A 19,203-nucleotide genomic window follows, 5' to 3' on the forward strand; every position below is an offset into this window, starting at 1 on the left:
CTTGTGAATTTATTTGCACTTAATTTATATTTTTGATTGTAAGCTTATACAATAAAATACGTAAACAATGTCCCTTTAATGTTTTAAGAAGGACTGATTTTTTTCAATCCGTATTTTTGCGACTTTGTCTAATTGCTTGCTATAACTTATCTGCATATTTAAAAAGAGAAGCACAATAATCGGTGCATGTGCAGTAGGATTTGTCTACCCTTTCCGGATGACCTGAGATTCAGCCCGGTTTTTTTTGTGGTGTTCTTGTTTTTTTATCTTTATTAGTTTTCTTTGTTGAATTATTCATAACAATCAAGCCAAAAAAGTGTAGCATATAAAAAAAAATAAAACAACGACTTATTGTGAAACAATTTATTTTAATTTTTTCATACAACGAATACAAAAAAAAAGTATTATACTATAGAAGATATATAGAAATGTGATAACAATTTTTTTTTAATTCTGTAACTGTTTTATATTATAAGCACGGCAAATAGTGTCGACAATATTGCAACCAGTTTCCAATTTCCAAGCAGAATCATACAGTCGCTGTTAAAATCTAAAAACAGAAATTGAAACTGATTATATTTAAATTCTTAAAACTCGACATGGAGTGTCCATGTTGTCATGAAACTTTCGAATGAGTTGCCAATGCAGTTTTTACTGTTATATGTCAACTTTGTCAAAACAAAACGGGTGTCACATGTGAAGCAGGACGATCAACCCTGTTTATTATGGTGGGGTTCGTGTTGCTCGATTTTTTCTATGTTGTGCTTTGTGAACTGGCTTGTCATCATTTTTTATTTCTTGCCAGATTGTTTTCGGATAATGACTTTGAATGTCACGTTTATAAATTTTGCGTCTCTTTTATAAAGAATTAAAAGTAATACTATTTGAAGGTTACAGATGCAGTTTCATGTTGAATAAGGATTAGCAAAGCCTATTGTCATAATCCCCCATAATTATGTGTCATATATTTTATTATTTGGTGTGGGTTTCTGTTTCTGCTGTTTATATTACTTTCTCTAATTCTTCGTCAATTTATCCCTTTCTGCACCCATTGTATAAAAAAATTTAATCAACGTGTGGTTCGTTTGATCTCAGTACTTCATTGGTTAAAATCCGATTGTGACGTCGAATTTTCTTGCTGTCCTCTGAATTTCCTATTGTGACGACATGAAAAAAGGCGACCATGTCTGACGACGTCACATAGAAAGAACACATCTTTTTGCAGATCATTCGAAAAGAAGGAATAAGTTTGCCTGCATAATGTTAGAAAATCATTAGAGAAACAGATTCCACCACCAAATCTCGTGTAATACGATATTTATCCACTCTCGACAGTTAAATTATCAATTTTAAAGTCCTCGCCGAGGCGGCTCGGACTTTAAAATTGAAAATTTAACTGTCTCGAGTGGATAAATATCGTATTACACTCGATGCAGTGGTGGAATCTATATTTATACATCTCTCTACAAATTGAGTATTGCTATCGTAATCCAAATCTCGATATTACTTACCAGGTTCTAGTTGTACTTCAGCTGGAAAAAGAAAACAAATTTTATAACTGGAAGAAGACCATCGTCTTGGATATACGTATTCAAGATTTCTTCATAGTTTATTTTGGTATTGCAATATGAACTTTATCTGCATAAATGTGATTTTATTTTTAATTATACTAAATGCAATTACCAGAGCTCAATTTATAAACATGTTGAAATATTGTTGGACTCAGATCTACGGCGTACATATCCGCCTGTGTAAGGCAAGTCATTGGTCGTCAACTGCATTGTTTTCTATTTGCACGACATTTGCCATAGATTTGGAAACAATTAAAACCGCCATAGATTAGGAAATTATAAAGGAGAAGGTTCACGAAGGGTTAAAATTGGCCTTTTTTTAAATTTAAAAAATAAAATCAACTTATTACAAATTTCACAAAGAAATACTTGTGATAATACTATTAAGCAAAAATATTTTTGTTTGTACCTACCTTTAAAATTTATGTAGCTATGACCCCCTTAAATAAACATTATTTGTATTTCAGGTCAATTTGGCATTTGTTTTCCATAAGTGTTATTGTTTTTTGGATTATTTAATTTTGGCTGCCATCCATGATCCAAAACGTTTTTATGTTGATGAATTCTATATCAAAATTGGAATCTTTTGGTTAAAACACATTTTTGATCATAGGTGGCGGCCAAAGTGTTTCTAAAGGTCTGAAAATTGCACGCAATCATTATATTTTGACAAAATGTCCAAAATGGACTTACTTTATGTACATTTATGAAAGGAACTGATTCGATAATAACATGAATAAGGGTTTTGAAATAGACCAATTTACGAACCAAACTGTGACCTTTTTGGTGTTTTATGATAAAGTTGATATTTATGCCATTTTGTGCCATAAGCGAACCTTGTCCTTTACCGTACATTAGAAAATTATAGAACTTGTCATAGATAGATAAGGATTGTTAAAAATCTGTAATAGATTTGGGATAGCATGACGTCAGATTTGCCACATATTTGGAACACACAATTTATTTAAGGAGAATAATAAAAAAAATCCTATTTAAGGTAAAAAGAAAATTCCCTGGAATAAGTTATAGATATAATCAATAGTGTTTCAAACCTGTTGCAATCGTTGTCGTTGTAGAAATTCCATTGTTTGTTGTTGAACCTGTTCCTTCTGTTGAGCTTGTCGTATTAGAATGTTGATCCCTAGTCGATGATGCTGACATTCCTCGAGTTGATCCAGTAGGATCTGAATGAGGATCTCTGGCGGTCGATGATACTGACGTTCCTCGATTTGGTCCCGTAGGATCTGAATGAGGATCTCTGGCGGTCGATGATGCTGACATTCCTTGAGTTGGACCTGTAGGATCTGAGCGAGGATTTCTGGTGGTCGACGTTTCTGACATTCCTCGAGTTGGTCCCGTAGGATCTGAATGAGGACCTCTGGCGGTCGATGATGCCGACATTCCTCGAGTCGGTCCCGAAGAATCTGAATGAGGACCGCTGGCGGTCGATGATGCTGATATTCCTCGAGTTGGTCCGGTAGGATCTGAATGAGGACCTCTGGCGGTCGATGTTGATGACATTCCTCGAGTTGGTCCTGTCTGATTGAAATGGGGGTTCCTGGTTGTGGATGTTTCTGACATTCCTCGAGTTGATTCAGTATGCTCTGAATGAAGATCTCTGGTGGTCGATGTTGCTGACATTCCTCGAGTTGATCCGGTAGGATTCGAACGGGGATCCCTGGCGGTGGATGTTGCCGACATTCCTCGAGTTGATTCAGTATGATCTGAATGAGGATTACTGCTGGTTGATGTTGCAGACATTTCTAGAGTTAATCCAGTAGGTTCTGAATGAGGATTTATGGTGGTCGATGTTTCTGACATTCCGCGAGTTGGTCCTGTCTGATTGAAACGGGGGGTTCTGGTAGTCGATTGTTCCGATATTTCTCGAGATGGTCCTGTCTGATTGAAATGGGGATCCCTGGTGGTTGATTGTTCCGATATTCCTCGAGTTGGTCCTGTCTGATTGAAATGAGAATCCCTGGTGGGTGATTGTTCCGATATTCCTCGAGTTGGTTCTGTCTGATCGAAATTGGCATTTCTTGTGGTCGAATGGTTTGACATTCCGAGAGATTGACCTGTTAGATCTTTATACGGATCTCTGGTAGTCGATTGTTCCGATATACCACGAGTTGGTTCTGTCTGATTAAAATTGGGATCCCTAGTAGTCGATTGTTTCGACATACCATGAGTTGGTCCTGTCTGATTGAAATGGGGATCCCTTGTAGTCGATTGTTCCGACATATAACGAGGTGGTCCTGTCTGATTAAAATGGGGATCCCTAGTAGTTGATTGTTCAGACATACCACGAGGTGGTCCTGTCTGATTGAAATGGGGATCCCTAGTAGTTGATTGTTCAGACATACCACGAGTTGATCCTGTCTGATTAAAATGGGGATCCCTAGTAGTCGATTGTTCCGATATACCACGAGTTGGTTCTGTCTGATTAAAATGGGGATCCCTAGTAGTCGATTGTTTCGACATACCATGAGTTGGTCCTGTCTGATTGAAATGGGGATCCCTTGTAGTCGATTGTTCCGACATATCACGAGGTGGTCCTGTCTGATTAAAATGGGGATCCCTAGTAGTTGATTGTTCAGACATACCACGAGTTGGTCCTGTCTGATTGAAATGGGGATCCCTAGTAGTTGATTGTTCAGACATACCACGAGTTGATCCTGTCTGATTAAAATGGGGATCCCTAGTAGTTGATTGTTTAGACATATCACGAGTTGGTCCTGTCTGATTAAAATGGGGATCCCTAGTAGTCGATTGTTTCGACATACCATGAGTTGGTCCTGTCTGATTGAAATGGGGATCCCTTGTAGTCGATTGTTCCGACATATCACGCGGTGGTCCTGTCTGATTAAAATGGGGATCCCTAGTAGTTGATTGTTCAGACATACCACGAGGTGGTCCTGTCTGATTAAAATGGGGATCCCTAGTAGTTGATTGTTCAGACATACCACGAGTTGGTCCTGTCTGATTAAAATGGGAATCCCTAGTAGTTGATTGTTCCGACATACCACGAGTTGGTCCTTTCGTTTCGAAATGAGAATCCCTTGTTGTCGAATGTTCCGACATTCCTAAGGATGGTACAGTGGAACGTACATAAGAATCTCTTGAAGTAAGTGTGTGCAACAATCCATTTGTTGTTGAGGCATGCATTCCTGTAGGATCTGCATAGTGATCACGGGTACTCGATGGTTGCATTCGATTGGTTGTTGTGGACATTAATATTTTAATTGTAGTAGTTTGAGCTGAAATATAAATGTATTTACTTAGCTAGTACTTTGATGATAACAGCTACTTATTTTAAAGATATATTGCAATTCGATGATGATTATTTATCTTTTATACAGTATCTCAATAAAATGGTTTTGAGACAATAAAGATATTCTATGTTTTCTTTCTCTTAACGCGCAATTTGTAACACAAAACGCAATATATCTACATAAGAAAATGACTGTACAGAGACAGGAATATGTCAGTTGTAACTTATTCGTTTGATGTTCGAGTTTTCGGTTTTTTCTGTTTGCGTAGGAACTTTCCGTTTAGAGTTTTCCTTGTAATTCGGTTTGTTTTTATATTATTTTGTTTTATACCCTCCACATTAATTCATCTTACCGACATACCTGAACAATCGTGCATGTTACAAGGTTCTTCTTTTGTTCTGATTCCAGTGCAATGAGCACCACCATTGGTCGGAGCAGGATTCGTACAAGTTCTGTAATATGTAACAATGCCACCTCCGCATTCGTTACTACACGAAATAGACACTAACCAGTCGCTCCATTCCCCATTTAAAACTTCTACAAAATAGATTAATATTTATTGCAACTTTTAGCTATTTAAAAACCTCCACTTAAGAACTCTACTATTTAAACAAAAACTGGTATGTTACAAGCGCAAATTTGGAAAAAGTTCAAAAACACATATATTAACCTTCTGTTAAGGATGTTCCCTCCTATGTTACAAATAAAGGCCTTGTATTATAATGTTTTTAATCGATAGAATTTAAACAAGTGACCTAAAACAGCAGAATAAAGTAAACGTCCGTATTCCTATTTTTGAGATACAAAAAATTGCTTTAACATTTGACAGGACATGATTCTCTTTAACGTTTTCATACATTTTAAATTTGCTTCTTTTTTCTTTAAAGACGAAGAAAAACAAAACAGCTTTTAAAATTACATGTAATAGAATAATAAAAGGAAAAGTAGCGCTTCGCGGACAAAATTACAATTACCACTAAGTGGATAAAACCCTAGGATTACGAATATTTGACAAAAAGTCAAAAATAAGAGTAGCCAACTTTCTTGATCCGAATTCAAATATAAAACTATTTATTCCTAAAAAGCGAACAGTTTGAAACTTTTAAATCATATTTTGGATTTTGTAAATCAATAAACCAAGATATATACGTGATTTGCGCTGGAGTTTTTCAGTACTAGTATTCAATTCAATTTATTTTACTTGTATTCTAACATGTTTTTATAAGATAGAGAAAATCTAGTAATTTTTATATCGAAATTGAGAATGGAAATAGGGAATGTGTCAGAGACAACAACCCGACCATAGAACAAGCAACAGCACAAAGTCACCAACAGGTCTTCAATGCAGCGAGAAATTTCGCACCCGGAGGCGTCCTTCAGCTGGCCCCCAAACAAATATATATACTAGTTAAGTAATAATGAACACATACTAAACTCCAAATTGTACAAAAGAAACTAAAATCAGAAATAATACAAGACTAGCAAGGCCAGAGGCTCCTGACTCGGGACAGGCGCAAAATTGCCGTGGGGTTAACAATGTTTATGAGATCTCAACCCACCCCTATACCTCTAGTGAATGTAGAAAAGTAAACGCATAACAATACGCAAATTAAAATTCAGTTCAAGAGAAGTCGGAGTCTGTTGTCAGAAGATGTAACCAAAGAAAATACACAAAATGAAAATAATACATAAATAACAACAGACTACTAGCAGTTAACTGACATGCCAGCTCTAGACTTCAACTAAACTGCTTGAAAGATTATGTCTTCATCATATGAATATCAGGCACAATCCTTTCCGTTAGGGGTTTAGTATCATACCATCATAACATATATGAGAAGAACATAACCCATATCATGCCAACAACTGTTTAGAAAAAAAATATAAAAAAAAAATGTGTTTACTAAACACTTCTTTATTTATGACGCCTATAGGTTCACCCCAAGATGTATGTTCGTTTTCTGTTATAGACACAATATGAGACATCTCATTCAAATGATAAGATCTTATATCAAAACCTAACGTTTTGAGTTGACATCTAAGATCATTTTCTAATACTTACCCGACTCACAAACTTCGCCTGTATATGACGACGGACACAAACAGATACCAGTTATGCAAGTACCACCATTTGTGCACATGATTCCATCACATTCATCAACTGAATAAAAGCAATCGTTTCATTGAAAAAATGACAATTACATTGATACCAACAATTCATTTTATTGCTTGTGTGTTGTCGAGAGAATTGGGTTGGCAGTCACAATATAAAATGACATTTTGCAAATTCATTACTTTTAAAATTAACGCAACAGTAGTATACCGCTGTTCAAAAGTCATATATCGATTGAGAGAATACAAATCTTGGTTACAAACTAAACCCGAAGGAAACACATCAATAAAGATTAATGTTAATATATATACTAAAACTGGTCTTTCAATGTATGGATTTTGTTTTTGTGCTGTTTACTAATTTCTGTCTGTCTGTGTTCTACTTTACAGGAATACATCAATTTTTAGAATTTTAAGTGTAACTCTTTTGTTAACAAATTAGATTACATGTGTAACGTTTATATATAGAACCTTATCTTTTTATTTAATGTTCACTTACTTGGACATTCCTGTTTAGTACAAGTTTGTGTTTCTGAGTCATCATTACCACAATCCTCCCCGCCATGATCTGGAGCTGGATTGGAGCATGATCTTGTTTTTGTTTGTGTTCCTACACCACATGTCACAGAGCACGTGTTCCAAGGTGACCAATCAGACCATCTACCGTTTACTGTAAATATCAACTAAGTACACTAACAACATATAAATATATGATAACTATCAGTTGCCTGATAAAGATAAAATGTCAATCAACAACTTTATGAAACTTGTGAAACCGAAGCTCTGACGATGTTTTTTATCAACCTTGAGCAAAGACAAGATAATAGTTTAAAGATAAATGCTCAACGCCGACGAATTGGCCTTATACTTATTCTGCAGTACTTAAGGTATGAATTGAAAGGCTTGTGAAATATACATATCAGGACACACTTACAAAGTGGCGCATCCTCTTTGTCTCCTTTGGGATTTAATACACTCCTTCATTTTGTCTTTGTAACCTTGATGCCTCCTCCGAATGATAACAAAATGTAACAATGAGTGAATAAAACAACTCAGAAATACAGAACTAAAAAACAGAGGCGAATCTCTCAATTGATTGGAAATTTGGAACGTTTGACTTACTTGGACATTCATGTTTAGTACAAGTTTGTGTTGCTGAGTCATCATTACCACAATCCTCCCCGCCATGATTTGGAGCTGGATTGGAGCATGATCTTGTTTTTGTTTGTGTTCCTACACCACATGTCACAGAGCAGGTATCCCAAGGTGACCAATCAGACCATCTACCGTTTACTGTAAAGATCAACTTAGTACAATAACAATGATATGAATATATAATAACTATCAGTTGTCTGATAAAACTAAAATGTCAATCAACAACTTTATGAAACCGAGGTGCCCAATCAGACCATCTATCGTTTACTGTAAAGGCAATATATACATTTATTCCGTATCTACGTCCCAAATAAGACATGATAGCCTTATCGTATAGATTCTAGGTACTAACCTTGTTTATTATCTGAATTACGTGTCAAATTTCCCCCTTTCTGTCATTGTATATTCTAACTTTACAGTTTATTCATTCTTGATTATATACTTATGAATCGGTACTTACACATCTCGATATTTTGTTATTGTGGTATGGTAATTTGTGCGATTTTTTATTTCATTTTTGCTGTCTATATGCCATCTTGTGTTTGTTTATATAAACAGTTATTTGTTTTAATATGGATTATATGCATCCCAATTTTTGACATTTGAACCTATTATGTCTGCTTACACATAGTGGTCAATATAATGGAATTCTATGCAATTGCTATGTAAGTGAGAGGTTTATCTAGCTGTAAAACATGTTTAAGGTAGATATGGTGTCTTGCTCCCTCTTGGATTTAGAAATACAAGAAAACAAGGTCTATATCTTTAATAGAATGTGCAAATTTTGAGAGAAACAGGAAATTCATGTGTGAGAATTTCAATATAGAAACGACATGTTCTATCATATTTATAATTGTATTTTACAATAACCAGAAATATTTTCTTTGATTATTTTTTTTTCCAACTTTGCAACATAAGGGGAAGCAACTCAAATACAAGGGCAGATGATTCAGGTAAAGGTTCTTTTAAAAAAGAATGTGTTAGGAATTTACCTATTTTATTATGTAACAAAAAAACGGGTCTGGTGACCCCCTTTTTTCATTTTCTTAACTGAAAGCATACTATTAAAGCTATCTTCTCGTATGTTATCTCAAATTTCTATGGTTTAGTTTACACTTCATTGCAGAAAATTGGGTTTGCAAAGCATAATCTATACAAAAATCTGTCAATTTGTAACACCTTGTAAAGTGAAAATAAGCCCCGTGACCCATTTTTTTATACTATTTTTTAAAAAGCATGATATAAACTACATTTTGGCAAAATATTAAATAATTCTATAGATTATAATTAAGACACCCTATTAACCTTAAACCCAATGTTTGCCAGACGGAAATGTCTTTATAAGTGAAACAATGAGTACATGTAAAATATATGAAGCAACGTGTATAAAAATGAACATGATACAAATGTTCGCATACTTGGACAGAAGTGTGTATTGCAGGACTGTGAAGCTGAGCTGTCACCGCCACAGTCTAATCCATCATGCGTTGGCGCTGGTTTTGTACATGTTCGAGTCTTTCTTTGTGTTCCACCACCACAATCAAGCGAACATGCTGCCCATGATGTCCAATCACTCCATCCACCATTAACTGAAGACAAATTAATGTTTCCGTAAAAACAAATGAATCAAAGCTTATACAAGTCTGACTATGCAATGGACTTATACAGGTTATATGTATGTTCAATTAGTAAAATAATTGTTTTAGGAACTCCCCTGCTCATTTCGAAATAATATTTTGTCGTCTATGTTATATTTCAGCACAGTCGACTTTAATCAATTATACCACCAGAAAATTAAGTCAGTATACAATACATGCTGACATTGCAATTACTCGAACAAAATATGCATAGCTCCTACCTGGACAACTCTGAGTATTACATGACTCTGACTTAGTACTAGAACCGGAACAATCGTCCCCTCCGTGGGCCGGAGCTGGATTATTGCAAGTACGTGAATATGACATTGATCCGCCACCGCAGGCAGCAGTACAACCAGATGCAGTCCAATCGCTCCATTCACCATTAACTAAAAAAGGATTTTTCTAAATAAAAGTTAGATTGAATTGACTCTATCTGATGTAAACAAAGGCAACAGTTGTAAACCCCTGTTCGAAAGTCCGGGTTACAAACTTAAACTTAAGGAAACACATCAAGTATGAGAAGAAAAAAACGAAACAACAGAAATACTAAAGTGCAACCAAAAAAAAGACAATGTAACACACACATAACAACTATAAGATGACTTTTGCCATTTTCCTGACTTGGAACAGGACATTTAAAGAAAATAATGGTAAATTAAAAGTGCAGGCGATCCTTAACTTTTTTAACTATTTTACTAACACTGAAAACAAACTTTGCAAAGGTATTCATGGAAAAAGGTACAACTAAAAGTATGTCAAAGCGTTTAACAGCGGTATACTATTGTTGGCTTTATGTATATTGCTAAGCTTCTCGCCAAAATTGCTGGTATAAATTGCATTGATAATAGCGTTATTGTATCCTTGAAAAACATTGAGGTCTTTTGATGTTTCATTTTCCACAAATCTTTAGAGACATATCTAGATATGTCACAAAGTAAAACCTACATATCGCAATGGATTCCTACATGAAAAGTTTAATTTCTGCGTCGCGGGATACGAGTTCCAATAATATGTGTAGTAAACGATATGAAAAATCGTTTTCGTTGTAATAAAGGCTGCAAACAGATTTGATGCATCTTCTGTAAAACCTCGTTTAAATGGATTTTGTGATGGTAGTAGCTCATATTCTTGTCTTCCTTTAACAATGGATTAAAAGATTATAAAAAAAAATACTTCAGGTATGGTTTTATCCCTCTTCTTTTTAAGGACAGGTGTTAATATACCATTCTTTATACTTTTTGTTACGTCCAGATTAGTGAAAATGTTATTGATTATACTTGCGATTTCCACAAATATTTTATCTACTGCTTCTTGATAATGCTCAAAACAGATATCCTTTTCATCTGATGTTTTGTCAGTTTCCTAATTGCAGTTTTTACTTATAGCAGTTTGCAGTTTGCTAGGCGGAAGCTTTCCAGATCAAAATTGTTTTCGCCATAAATTGGTGTTTCAAGCTTTTTGAAATGCCCCCAGGCTTCAAGTATATTTTCTCCTTCATATTTTGTATTTCCAGTGTAAAGTATATCAGTATTCAATGGTTGGATCTTTGTTGTTTTATTAATCTTTGGGATATTTTGCTGTCTTTTTCCGAAGCTTGCATATATTTTTTGCAATTTTCCTTATTGGATGCATGTGCCTGTCTCTTTAATTGTCGCAGACGGCGCTTTCTGTTTTTGAGATTTAGCACTTTTTAATCCGCATCCTGATTTTTGATGGTTTTATCTATCCAGCTTTAATGTGCAGACTTGTCTTCATAACATTCTTGGCTAATTTTGCAGTTCAATTTGACTTTGCCGACAGATGTGAGTGTTTTCAGTTTTCTATAGCTTTAAATAGATTTAATACCAGCTTTATGTAGTACTTTGTATACGTGACTCTACGTTGTTTGGTATATTTTTTGGTCTATATGTTTTACCAAGACTATTTTAAATAGTTGACTTGAAGAGACTTTTATCGCATTTTCTCAAGTTTGGTCTCGTATGTATTTTGACAGGGCAAACAGTACTGGTATATCTTTTCACGTTTAAAACAAAAGCAAGGACAAGGTACGATAAGACCAGTTTTTGTCCTCCCTTTTTTCTCATTTTCTCAAATTCTGTTTTGAAAAGATAATCATTATGTTAAATTATTCCCGGATGCTTGAAGTTTGTTTGGATGAACTTCAAACCCATTAATTTTAGCAACTGGGTGAGGTGACAGGGGTTAAATTTCTGTTATTTTTCAAATATTGTAATTATTATCACTTTGCATGTGTTTCGTATAACGAATTTTAGTTTTAAGTGCCTGCGCTAACGTAACTCGGGAATATTTTTCTTCCAATGTCATTAGCACTGTTTTTACCGTCTGAATCGCCGTAATTTTCTCCGGGTCACGTAGTGACCCTATTAAATTTTAAGAAACAATGACCAAAAATCGTAATTTTCCCTTCTTCTGGCGTTTTTTGTGCCCTTTTACCCCTCTTACCTTACCCATTTTTTTAAATTAATGGTTTTGAAGTTCATCCAAAAAAACTTCAAACCTAAGGGAATGTTTTAACGTGATAAGTAGCTTTCTAAAACAGAATTTGAAAATGAGAAAATAGAAGGGGGCATAAACGGGCCTTATAGTATCTTGTCCCTTGCTGTTACAGGCGTATGATCGGAAGTATTTGTAGTGTGACTTAAAGCTATCTTTACAGTCAGTTTTAATTGCTGTATACTTTTTTATTTAACAAAAAATAATCAATTTGTAAGACTTATTTACCACCGTGATGGAAAAGAGTTGGCTTTATTGGGTAGCTATCTGGTAAATGTAATTGTTTATATTTTTGACATAGTTCGTGGTTCTGTTGTGCTGTTCTATGTTGTTTTGTATGTTCTATTTTGTTCTGTGTTTAGCATGTCGAAATATGCTATTGTTTTGTTTATTTGTGTATTTCTCTGTCCTGAGTGTTCTTGCATTTATTTGAACTGTATTCCTGTCATGTAGTGTTGTCATTTGAGTGTAAACTTTAACATTGCCACAAAAGCGTGAGGTTTGTCTAGCCACAAAACCGGGTTCAACCCACCGTTTTTTTTCTTAAAATGTATTCTTCCAAGTCAGGAAAATGGCAGTTGTTGTCTTTTAGTTCGTTTCTCTGTGTGTCATGTGTGTTGCATTGTCGTTTTTGGGGTTTTTTTTTTGCAAAATCATTGTTTCTGTTGTTTTGTTATTTTCCTCTTATAGTATAGTTGATGTGATTCCCTCGGCTTTAGTTTGTAACCCGGATTTGTGTTGTCTCAATCGATTTATGACTTTCGGACAGTGGTATTTTACTGTTGCCTTTCTTTGTGAAACCTTCAAATACTTTGTTTCATTTTCTATAATCAGGATGCAAGGGTGCATTCATATCGTCACATAGGATGATCTGGTAAATTTCTTTATATTTATCCATAATTTTTGAAATTTGATATAGTGTATCTTTGAAACTATTGTCTCCACTAATTTGGGCAGATGGCATATATAAATCAATTACTAGTAGATATATTAAATTTGGGTTACTGTCTGTTGTTAGTACTTGAATGAGATCATTCCCATCCGGCATTATATTAACTGCATTGGTCAAGTCTTTCTGCCAAAAAAATGCTGTTCCACCGGTACCATAGCCACGTATTGATGTATAGACTGATATCGGGTAATCAGTAACAAAAAGATGGTAGCCAATGAAATGATTATAAAATGACAGTGTATATAAAGTGACTACTGAACAGACCTCTGTCAACAACAATGTTTTGTATGTATATATTACAGGCATTTTCTAAATTTAGGCATTTTGTAAAATGCCTGAAAACTTTTAAGGCATTTTCTAAAATACCTGCAAGATTCAGTAATTAAACACAATGTCTAAATTATCTAGGCATTTTTCAAAATGCCTGGAAAAAATTAAACGGCATTCTACAAAATGCCTGAATCTATTTTAACATGAATATCATTAATGTGGTCATTTTATAAATTTCCTGTTTACAAAACTATAAATTTACCGAAAAACTAAGGATTTTCTTATTCCTGGCATAGATTACCTTAGCCGTATTTGGCACAACTTTTTGGACTTTTGGATCCTCAATGCTCTTCAACTTTTTACTTGTTTGGCTATATAAATATTTTGATATGAGCGTCACTGATGAGTCTTATGTAGACGAAACGCGCATCTGGCGTACTAAATTATAATCCTGGTACCTTTGATAACTATTTACACCACTGGGTCGATGCCACTGCTGGTGGACGTTTCGTCCCCGAGGGTATCACCAGCCCAGTAGTCAACACTTCGGTGTTGACATGGACATCATTAATGTGGTCATTTTATAAATTTCCTGTTTACAAAACTATGAATTTACCGAAAAACTAAGGATTTTCTTATCCCAGGCATAGATTACCTTAGCCGTATTTGGCACAACTTTTTGTACCTTTGGATCCTCAATGCTCTTCAACTTTTTATTTGTTTGGCTTTATAAATATTTTGATATGAGCGTCACTGATGAGTCTTATGTAGACGAAACGCGCGTCTGGCGTACTAAATTATAATCCTGGTACCTTTGATAACTAATTATAGAATGAAAAGTTAAAAAAAAACTCATTTGAAAGCTTTCAACAGTTTTTATATGGTATTACTGAATAGAAAAGGGTAAAGTTTAAATAATCAAGAATATATTTTACATAATTATTCCAAATTTATGACAAAATAATAGAAATGTTATACATATTTTCTGACATAGTGATGATAGATTGAAAAAGGCAACATCAGTTCATGTTTTGCAAGCTTCTAAAGTCGAATACTCAACTGAAAAAATCAGGGACATTCATTTTACTAAAAATAATACGTTTTGTGTGAGGGTGGAGTAAAGCTAAGAATGGAAATCAGGAATGTGTCAAAGAGACAACAACCCGACCAAAGAGCAGAAAACAGCCTAATGTCACAATGGGTCTTCAATACAGCGAGAAATCCCGCACCCGGAGGTGTGTATCAGTCCTTCTGCGATTTTGACATAATAATAACAAATTCACTACTGGTATTTGAATACAGAGTGAGTATGTATTTAACATAATTTCACTAAAAAGAACATAGCAAATGACATATTAACCTTCCAAGCTGGGTTTTGGAGAATAAATCAAATTTACCGAACCAATAGTTATTTTCTTTGCAAGAATCTGTGTTTTGTCCACTTTTGTCATATATGCATCTCAATGATATCCTTCTCCTATAAATTACCTGAAACTGAACAGGCAATTAGTGGAATTTTTAGTTACAAGTTTTATTTATTAATACACTTTTAGTTGCAACCATATTAAATATGGTTCAAAAAAATCAACACAAAAATCGATTTGTTTTTGCCCCAGATGACTTTTAAAATGGTGCAAAAATGCCATTTTTTGCATTGAAATTGAAATAGCTTTTATTAACTCATCGGTGACCTATAAAAAAAATTCAAACAAGCTGTACTTAAACTAAACCGTGATTTTAACAAATTAAGCAATTACTGTAAAAAAAGTTCTTTTTTTATTTCGATATTATACCTTTATTGCTCCAATAAGTTCAACAGAAAAAAGTACTTTAAAAAATGAATGCCTTTCGTAGGCAGATCGTGAGCTTGAATAGACGATGACCCCATTGTTTTCATTTTATTTTGCTATTACGTATATATTTTAAAGTTTATTTACAGATAAAATAGCGATATCCTTTATCTTAAAAAAAAAAGAGTTATGATACCCTCGAGCCCCTTAACCTATACTAGATAAATTATCCTTTAGATTTAAATCTTATCCCTGCTTAACTTTTTACTGAAAACAGTATTATCCTAGATTCGGTATGTATAAATATATAGTGTTATAAGATAAGATAAGATAAGAAAACTTTATTTTGATTCGGCATGAGTACAAATAAGCAACACAAGCTCTAAGGAGCTTTTGACCGAATATAAAAACATATAAATAACATAAAAACAGTGTATTTTGACATATATAAAACAACCTGTAATACAAAATTGAAATCTCACATACAAAGCATGCAATAAAAATAAGCAACACATTTTCGAATGAAGTAAAAACATGCTTGACCAGAGCAACCAAAATCAGCATAAATAATAAACAGTTCAAGAATTATCTGCAAGCAGAACACTGTCATTCCAAACCGTTCCAGGACTGAACAAGACTTTTAAAATGTGAAAACCTGTTTTCAGTCCTGAAATGGTTTGGAAGAATGTTCCATAAAGTAGCAGCAGCAAATTTGAACGATTTTTTACCGTAACGGGTTGACTAGCTTTACCTGTGGAATTTCAAGAATATTTACATACCTGAAAGAATATTTAGACTTTTTGACATTCACCAAATTTTGTAAACACACAGGAGCTATGTTGTTTATAATTTTAAAAGTTTCTAGAGCCATTGTTCTTATCCGTCTGATCTGCTAGGAAGGCACCTTAGCTTTAAGTAAGAGGTCCTCGTAGGAGCTGGTAAAATCCTCATACACAAAACGGAGTGCTCTTTCCTGCACCTTTTCTAGTTTTTTGAAATTTTTCTCAGTGCAAAAATGCCATGCCAAAAGGCAAAAATTAAAATTACTAAGAATAAAAGTATGAAATATAGTAAGTTTACTAAGTCTATCCAAAACAAAGCCTAAACGTTTTAAAACATTTAATTGCTGTGATGCCTTCCTACAGATTGAGCTGATATGAACATCAAAATTTAGCTGGTAGTCTATTTCAATGCCTAATAATTTTACTGTTTTTTCACATGTGAGGTTCGAATTTTGAATATACACAGATGGGTTCTTTTCAAAGGTCTTTTTGCCAACAGCCAAAACTTGAAATTCGTCAGGATTTGCTTGCATTTTATTTACCATGAACCACTCAATAAGTATTTTTGAATCCGATTCCAAAGTTGATCGAAATCTGGAGTACAAAAAGACAAGGTATTTGTCTCAAATACTCAAATGTTATTTTAGTCAATTTACTTGAAATATATTAATATAAATAAGTATTAAGATTTGTGACACATTTTAATACACGTACACAACTGTTTGTGGTGTTCCATAACAAAAAATAAGAAAAAAACTTTTATTGCGCGCTTACAAAAGGGTCTGGAGGGGGTCTGTTATTCTGTAAACATTTAATTTCAAGTCACCCCTTTTTTCTCTAATCTTTAAAAAATTAACCCCTTTATTCTCTAATCTTCAAAATATTAACCCTTTTTTCTAATCTTCATTTTATGGCCTCATTATTCTCTAATCTTCATTTTTTAAAGGGTATTATTCTTTAATCATTTAACCCGATCCAAACCCTTTTATAATATTCATCCGAGATCGGAGTATTTGAGTCGAATGTGTTTTGGGGTTCGTTATTGGTCTCTTCGGGTTTTTTTTGCTTTGTCTAAAGCTGCGAATAACAGTGAACACTTCCGGGTTAAAATGTGACGTCACATATTGGAAAAGAAGAAAACACAAAGACACTTTTACCTTGATTTAAAAATAATAAGGAACTTTATGGTAGAAAAAATCGAATCAAATATCTAAGTAGAGAAGAAATGAGTGAACTCACTCCAGACGAGGTAGATTATTGAAGCTAAACCAAAAAAAATCAACAATAAATTGATTTGTCATGATTCCTTATTTTCAATGTTTTGACCGAAATTATTAGTGAATGTATAAAATTATGGCTAATACTCTTTAAAACCCTTTGACTGTTTGTGTTACATCACATAATTATCCATTTAAGTATATTATCTGTATCTGCATTATGGAAATTTCTGTTGCAGATTAACCACATAGAAGTAGATGTAAAAGACATTGATAATGTCATAATTCATTATGTCTTGAAGATCTAATTCATTGTCCTGTGACAACTTTATTGTTGATAAATAAATGTTATCCCATAAGTGTTGCATATATAAAAAAGGATAACTCATCGCAATAGACCAAGTGACACAGAAATTAGAAATTATAGATCTCTGTATGGCCTTCAACAAAACACTAATACACTATATGCCCGCCATTACTGGACATTACATAGGTTCCAGCCAAATTTTGACATCAGAATACAAAATATCTAAAGCCACAATAAAAAGGATTTATGTGTGACATCAATAGCTAAAGTGGCACGGATTCTCGGGTCAGCCGGGATTAGTGATAGGTGTCTAATTAATGTCTAAACAAATGAACGAAACAAAATATGTAACACAGCAACAAATGACATCCACCAAATCACAGCCTCCCCACTTGGGACGGTATCAGGTCCGTTCGTGCCCAATATACTTTCGCATCCTACACGTTCGCACCCAAGGTCCATTCGCACTCTACACGTTCGCGCCCAATTTTAATTTAAATTCCAGTTGAATAATTGGAAAATCATTATTGTTAATTTTAATTACTTTGATGTAAATACTGAATGTATTTATAGCTTGGTATGAGTAAAAGATTAAATATTTTAAATGAAAAACACAAAAGATAATTGTTTTTAACAGCTTGGTCCCTTTGATCTGAAACAATGAAATAATAAAATATAGCAATACACTATTATATAAACCAAAACATGATAAAATTTATTTCATTTTGAAACAAGCCAATGAAACAAAGTTTTATAGGCAATACACTAAACAAAACATGATTAAGTGTTATTCAACAAAAAATAAAACATTGACAGAATCCCACTTTAATTAGAAAGGAATATTATTTTTTTTAACAATACACTTTCAAAAACATGATTAAGATTTATTCAACACTTAAAAAATGCTGTCTCGCTTTATTTTGAGACAATGAAATCAATTATACTTTTAGGAATACTACTTGCCAAAACTTGATTACAAATTTATTAAACACAAAACCAATAAAAATTGGGCGCGAACAGACTTTGGTTGCGAACATGTGGGGTGCGAAAGTGAAAGGGGGCGAACATGAGTGGGTGCGAACGTGAATGGGCGGGAACGGTCCCAGATTCACTTGGGACAGTCACATTCAAACAGAATGTTGTGGGTTTAAACATGTAAGTGTGATCTCAACCCTCAACTAGGACAGTCATGACCGTGGTGTAACGGTACAACATAAAAATGAACTACATTCTGTATAAAAATCAGTTGAAAAATGCTTAACTCATCAGATGGATCCATACAAATAGATCTAACACATACATGTAGTAAGCCAAGCACATGATCAATTACATCAATTTTTTTTTGTTTTGTTTCTTTTGACTTTTAACCTTTAACCTGTTAACTGAAACCATTGTATGAAACCAGAGTCAATTTCAGATTAAAATAAATGTTTTGGGATTCTTATTAACAGCTAAATGATAGTTGTATCCATGATGATATATAGGACCCAGCTAATTAAACATGGGTATTACCCACTGATGCACAGGTTTCTGGGATGGAAAATCATTTGTCCATGATGTGGAATATAGAAATATTTACATTTACTACAATGTACATATACTGACAAAATGTCAGATACAT

General features: G+C 34.0%; 2 protein-coding genes across 3 annotated transcripts in view; one reads left to right on the top strand and one right to left on the bottom strand.

Annotated features, from left to right (window-relative positions):
- Window positions 1-348: 348 nt before the first annotated feature.
- LOC139500521 (uncharacterized) lies at window positions 349-12,222 on the bottom strand. The gene is made up of 10 exons (XM_071289267.1): window positions 12,219-12,222; window positions 9,969-10,136; window positions 9,529-9,699; window positions 8,078-8,248; window positions 7,455-7,625; window positions 6,906-7,004; window positions 5,204-5,380; window positions 2,624-4,828; window positions 1,512-1,532; window positions 349-550 (listed from the first exon to the last, which is right to left on the bottom strand). Exons 1-10 carry the CDS (start codon window positions 12,220-12,222, stop codon window positions 465-467), a joined length of 3,273 nt encoding a protein of 1,090 aa, XP_071145368.1. The 3' UTR covers window positions 349-464.
- Window positions 12,223-17,147: 4,925 nt separating this feature from the next.
- The window catches only part of LOC139501642 (ubiquitin conjugation factor E4 B-like), a 47,558-nt gene continuing 45,502 nt past the window's right edge, over window positions 17,148-19,203 (top strand). For both annotated transcript variants that reach the window (XM_071290772.1, XM_071290773.1), the window contains exon 1: window positions 17,148-17,307. In XM_071290772.1, coding sequence (XP_071146873.1) covers window positions 17,284-17,307 — 24 coding nt within the window. In that variant the 5' untranslated portion in view covers window positions 17,148-17,283. The remainder of the gene's footprint in view (window positions 17,308-19,203) is intronic.

Source organism: Mytilus edulis, chromosome 13 (assembly GCF_963676685.1).
Source record: "Mytilus edulis chromosome 13, xbMytEdul2.2, whole genome shotgun sequence".
Taxonomy (NCBI): Eukaryota; Metazoa; Mollusca; class Bivalvia; order Mytilida; family Mytilidae; genus Mytilus; species Mytilus edulis.

Excerpts from the sequence above, each read along its gene's own strand:
- LOC139500521 (XM_071289267.1), bottom strand. Across the intron at positions 8,249-9,528 it reads CAATACACACTTCTGTCCAA|TAAACGGTAGATGGTCTGAT; the intron begins GTATGCGAACAT and ends TGATCTTTACAG. Across the intron at positions 7,005-7,454 it reads TACTAAACAGGAATGTCCAA|TTGATGAATGTGATGGAATC; the intron begins GTAAGTGAACAT and ends GCTTTTATTCAG.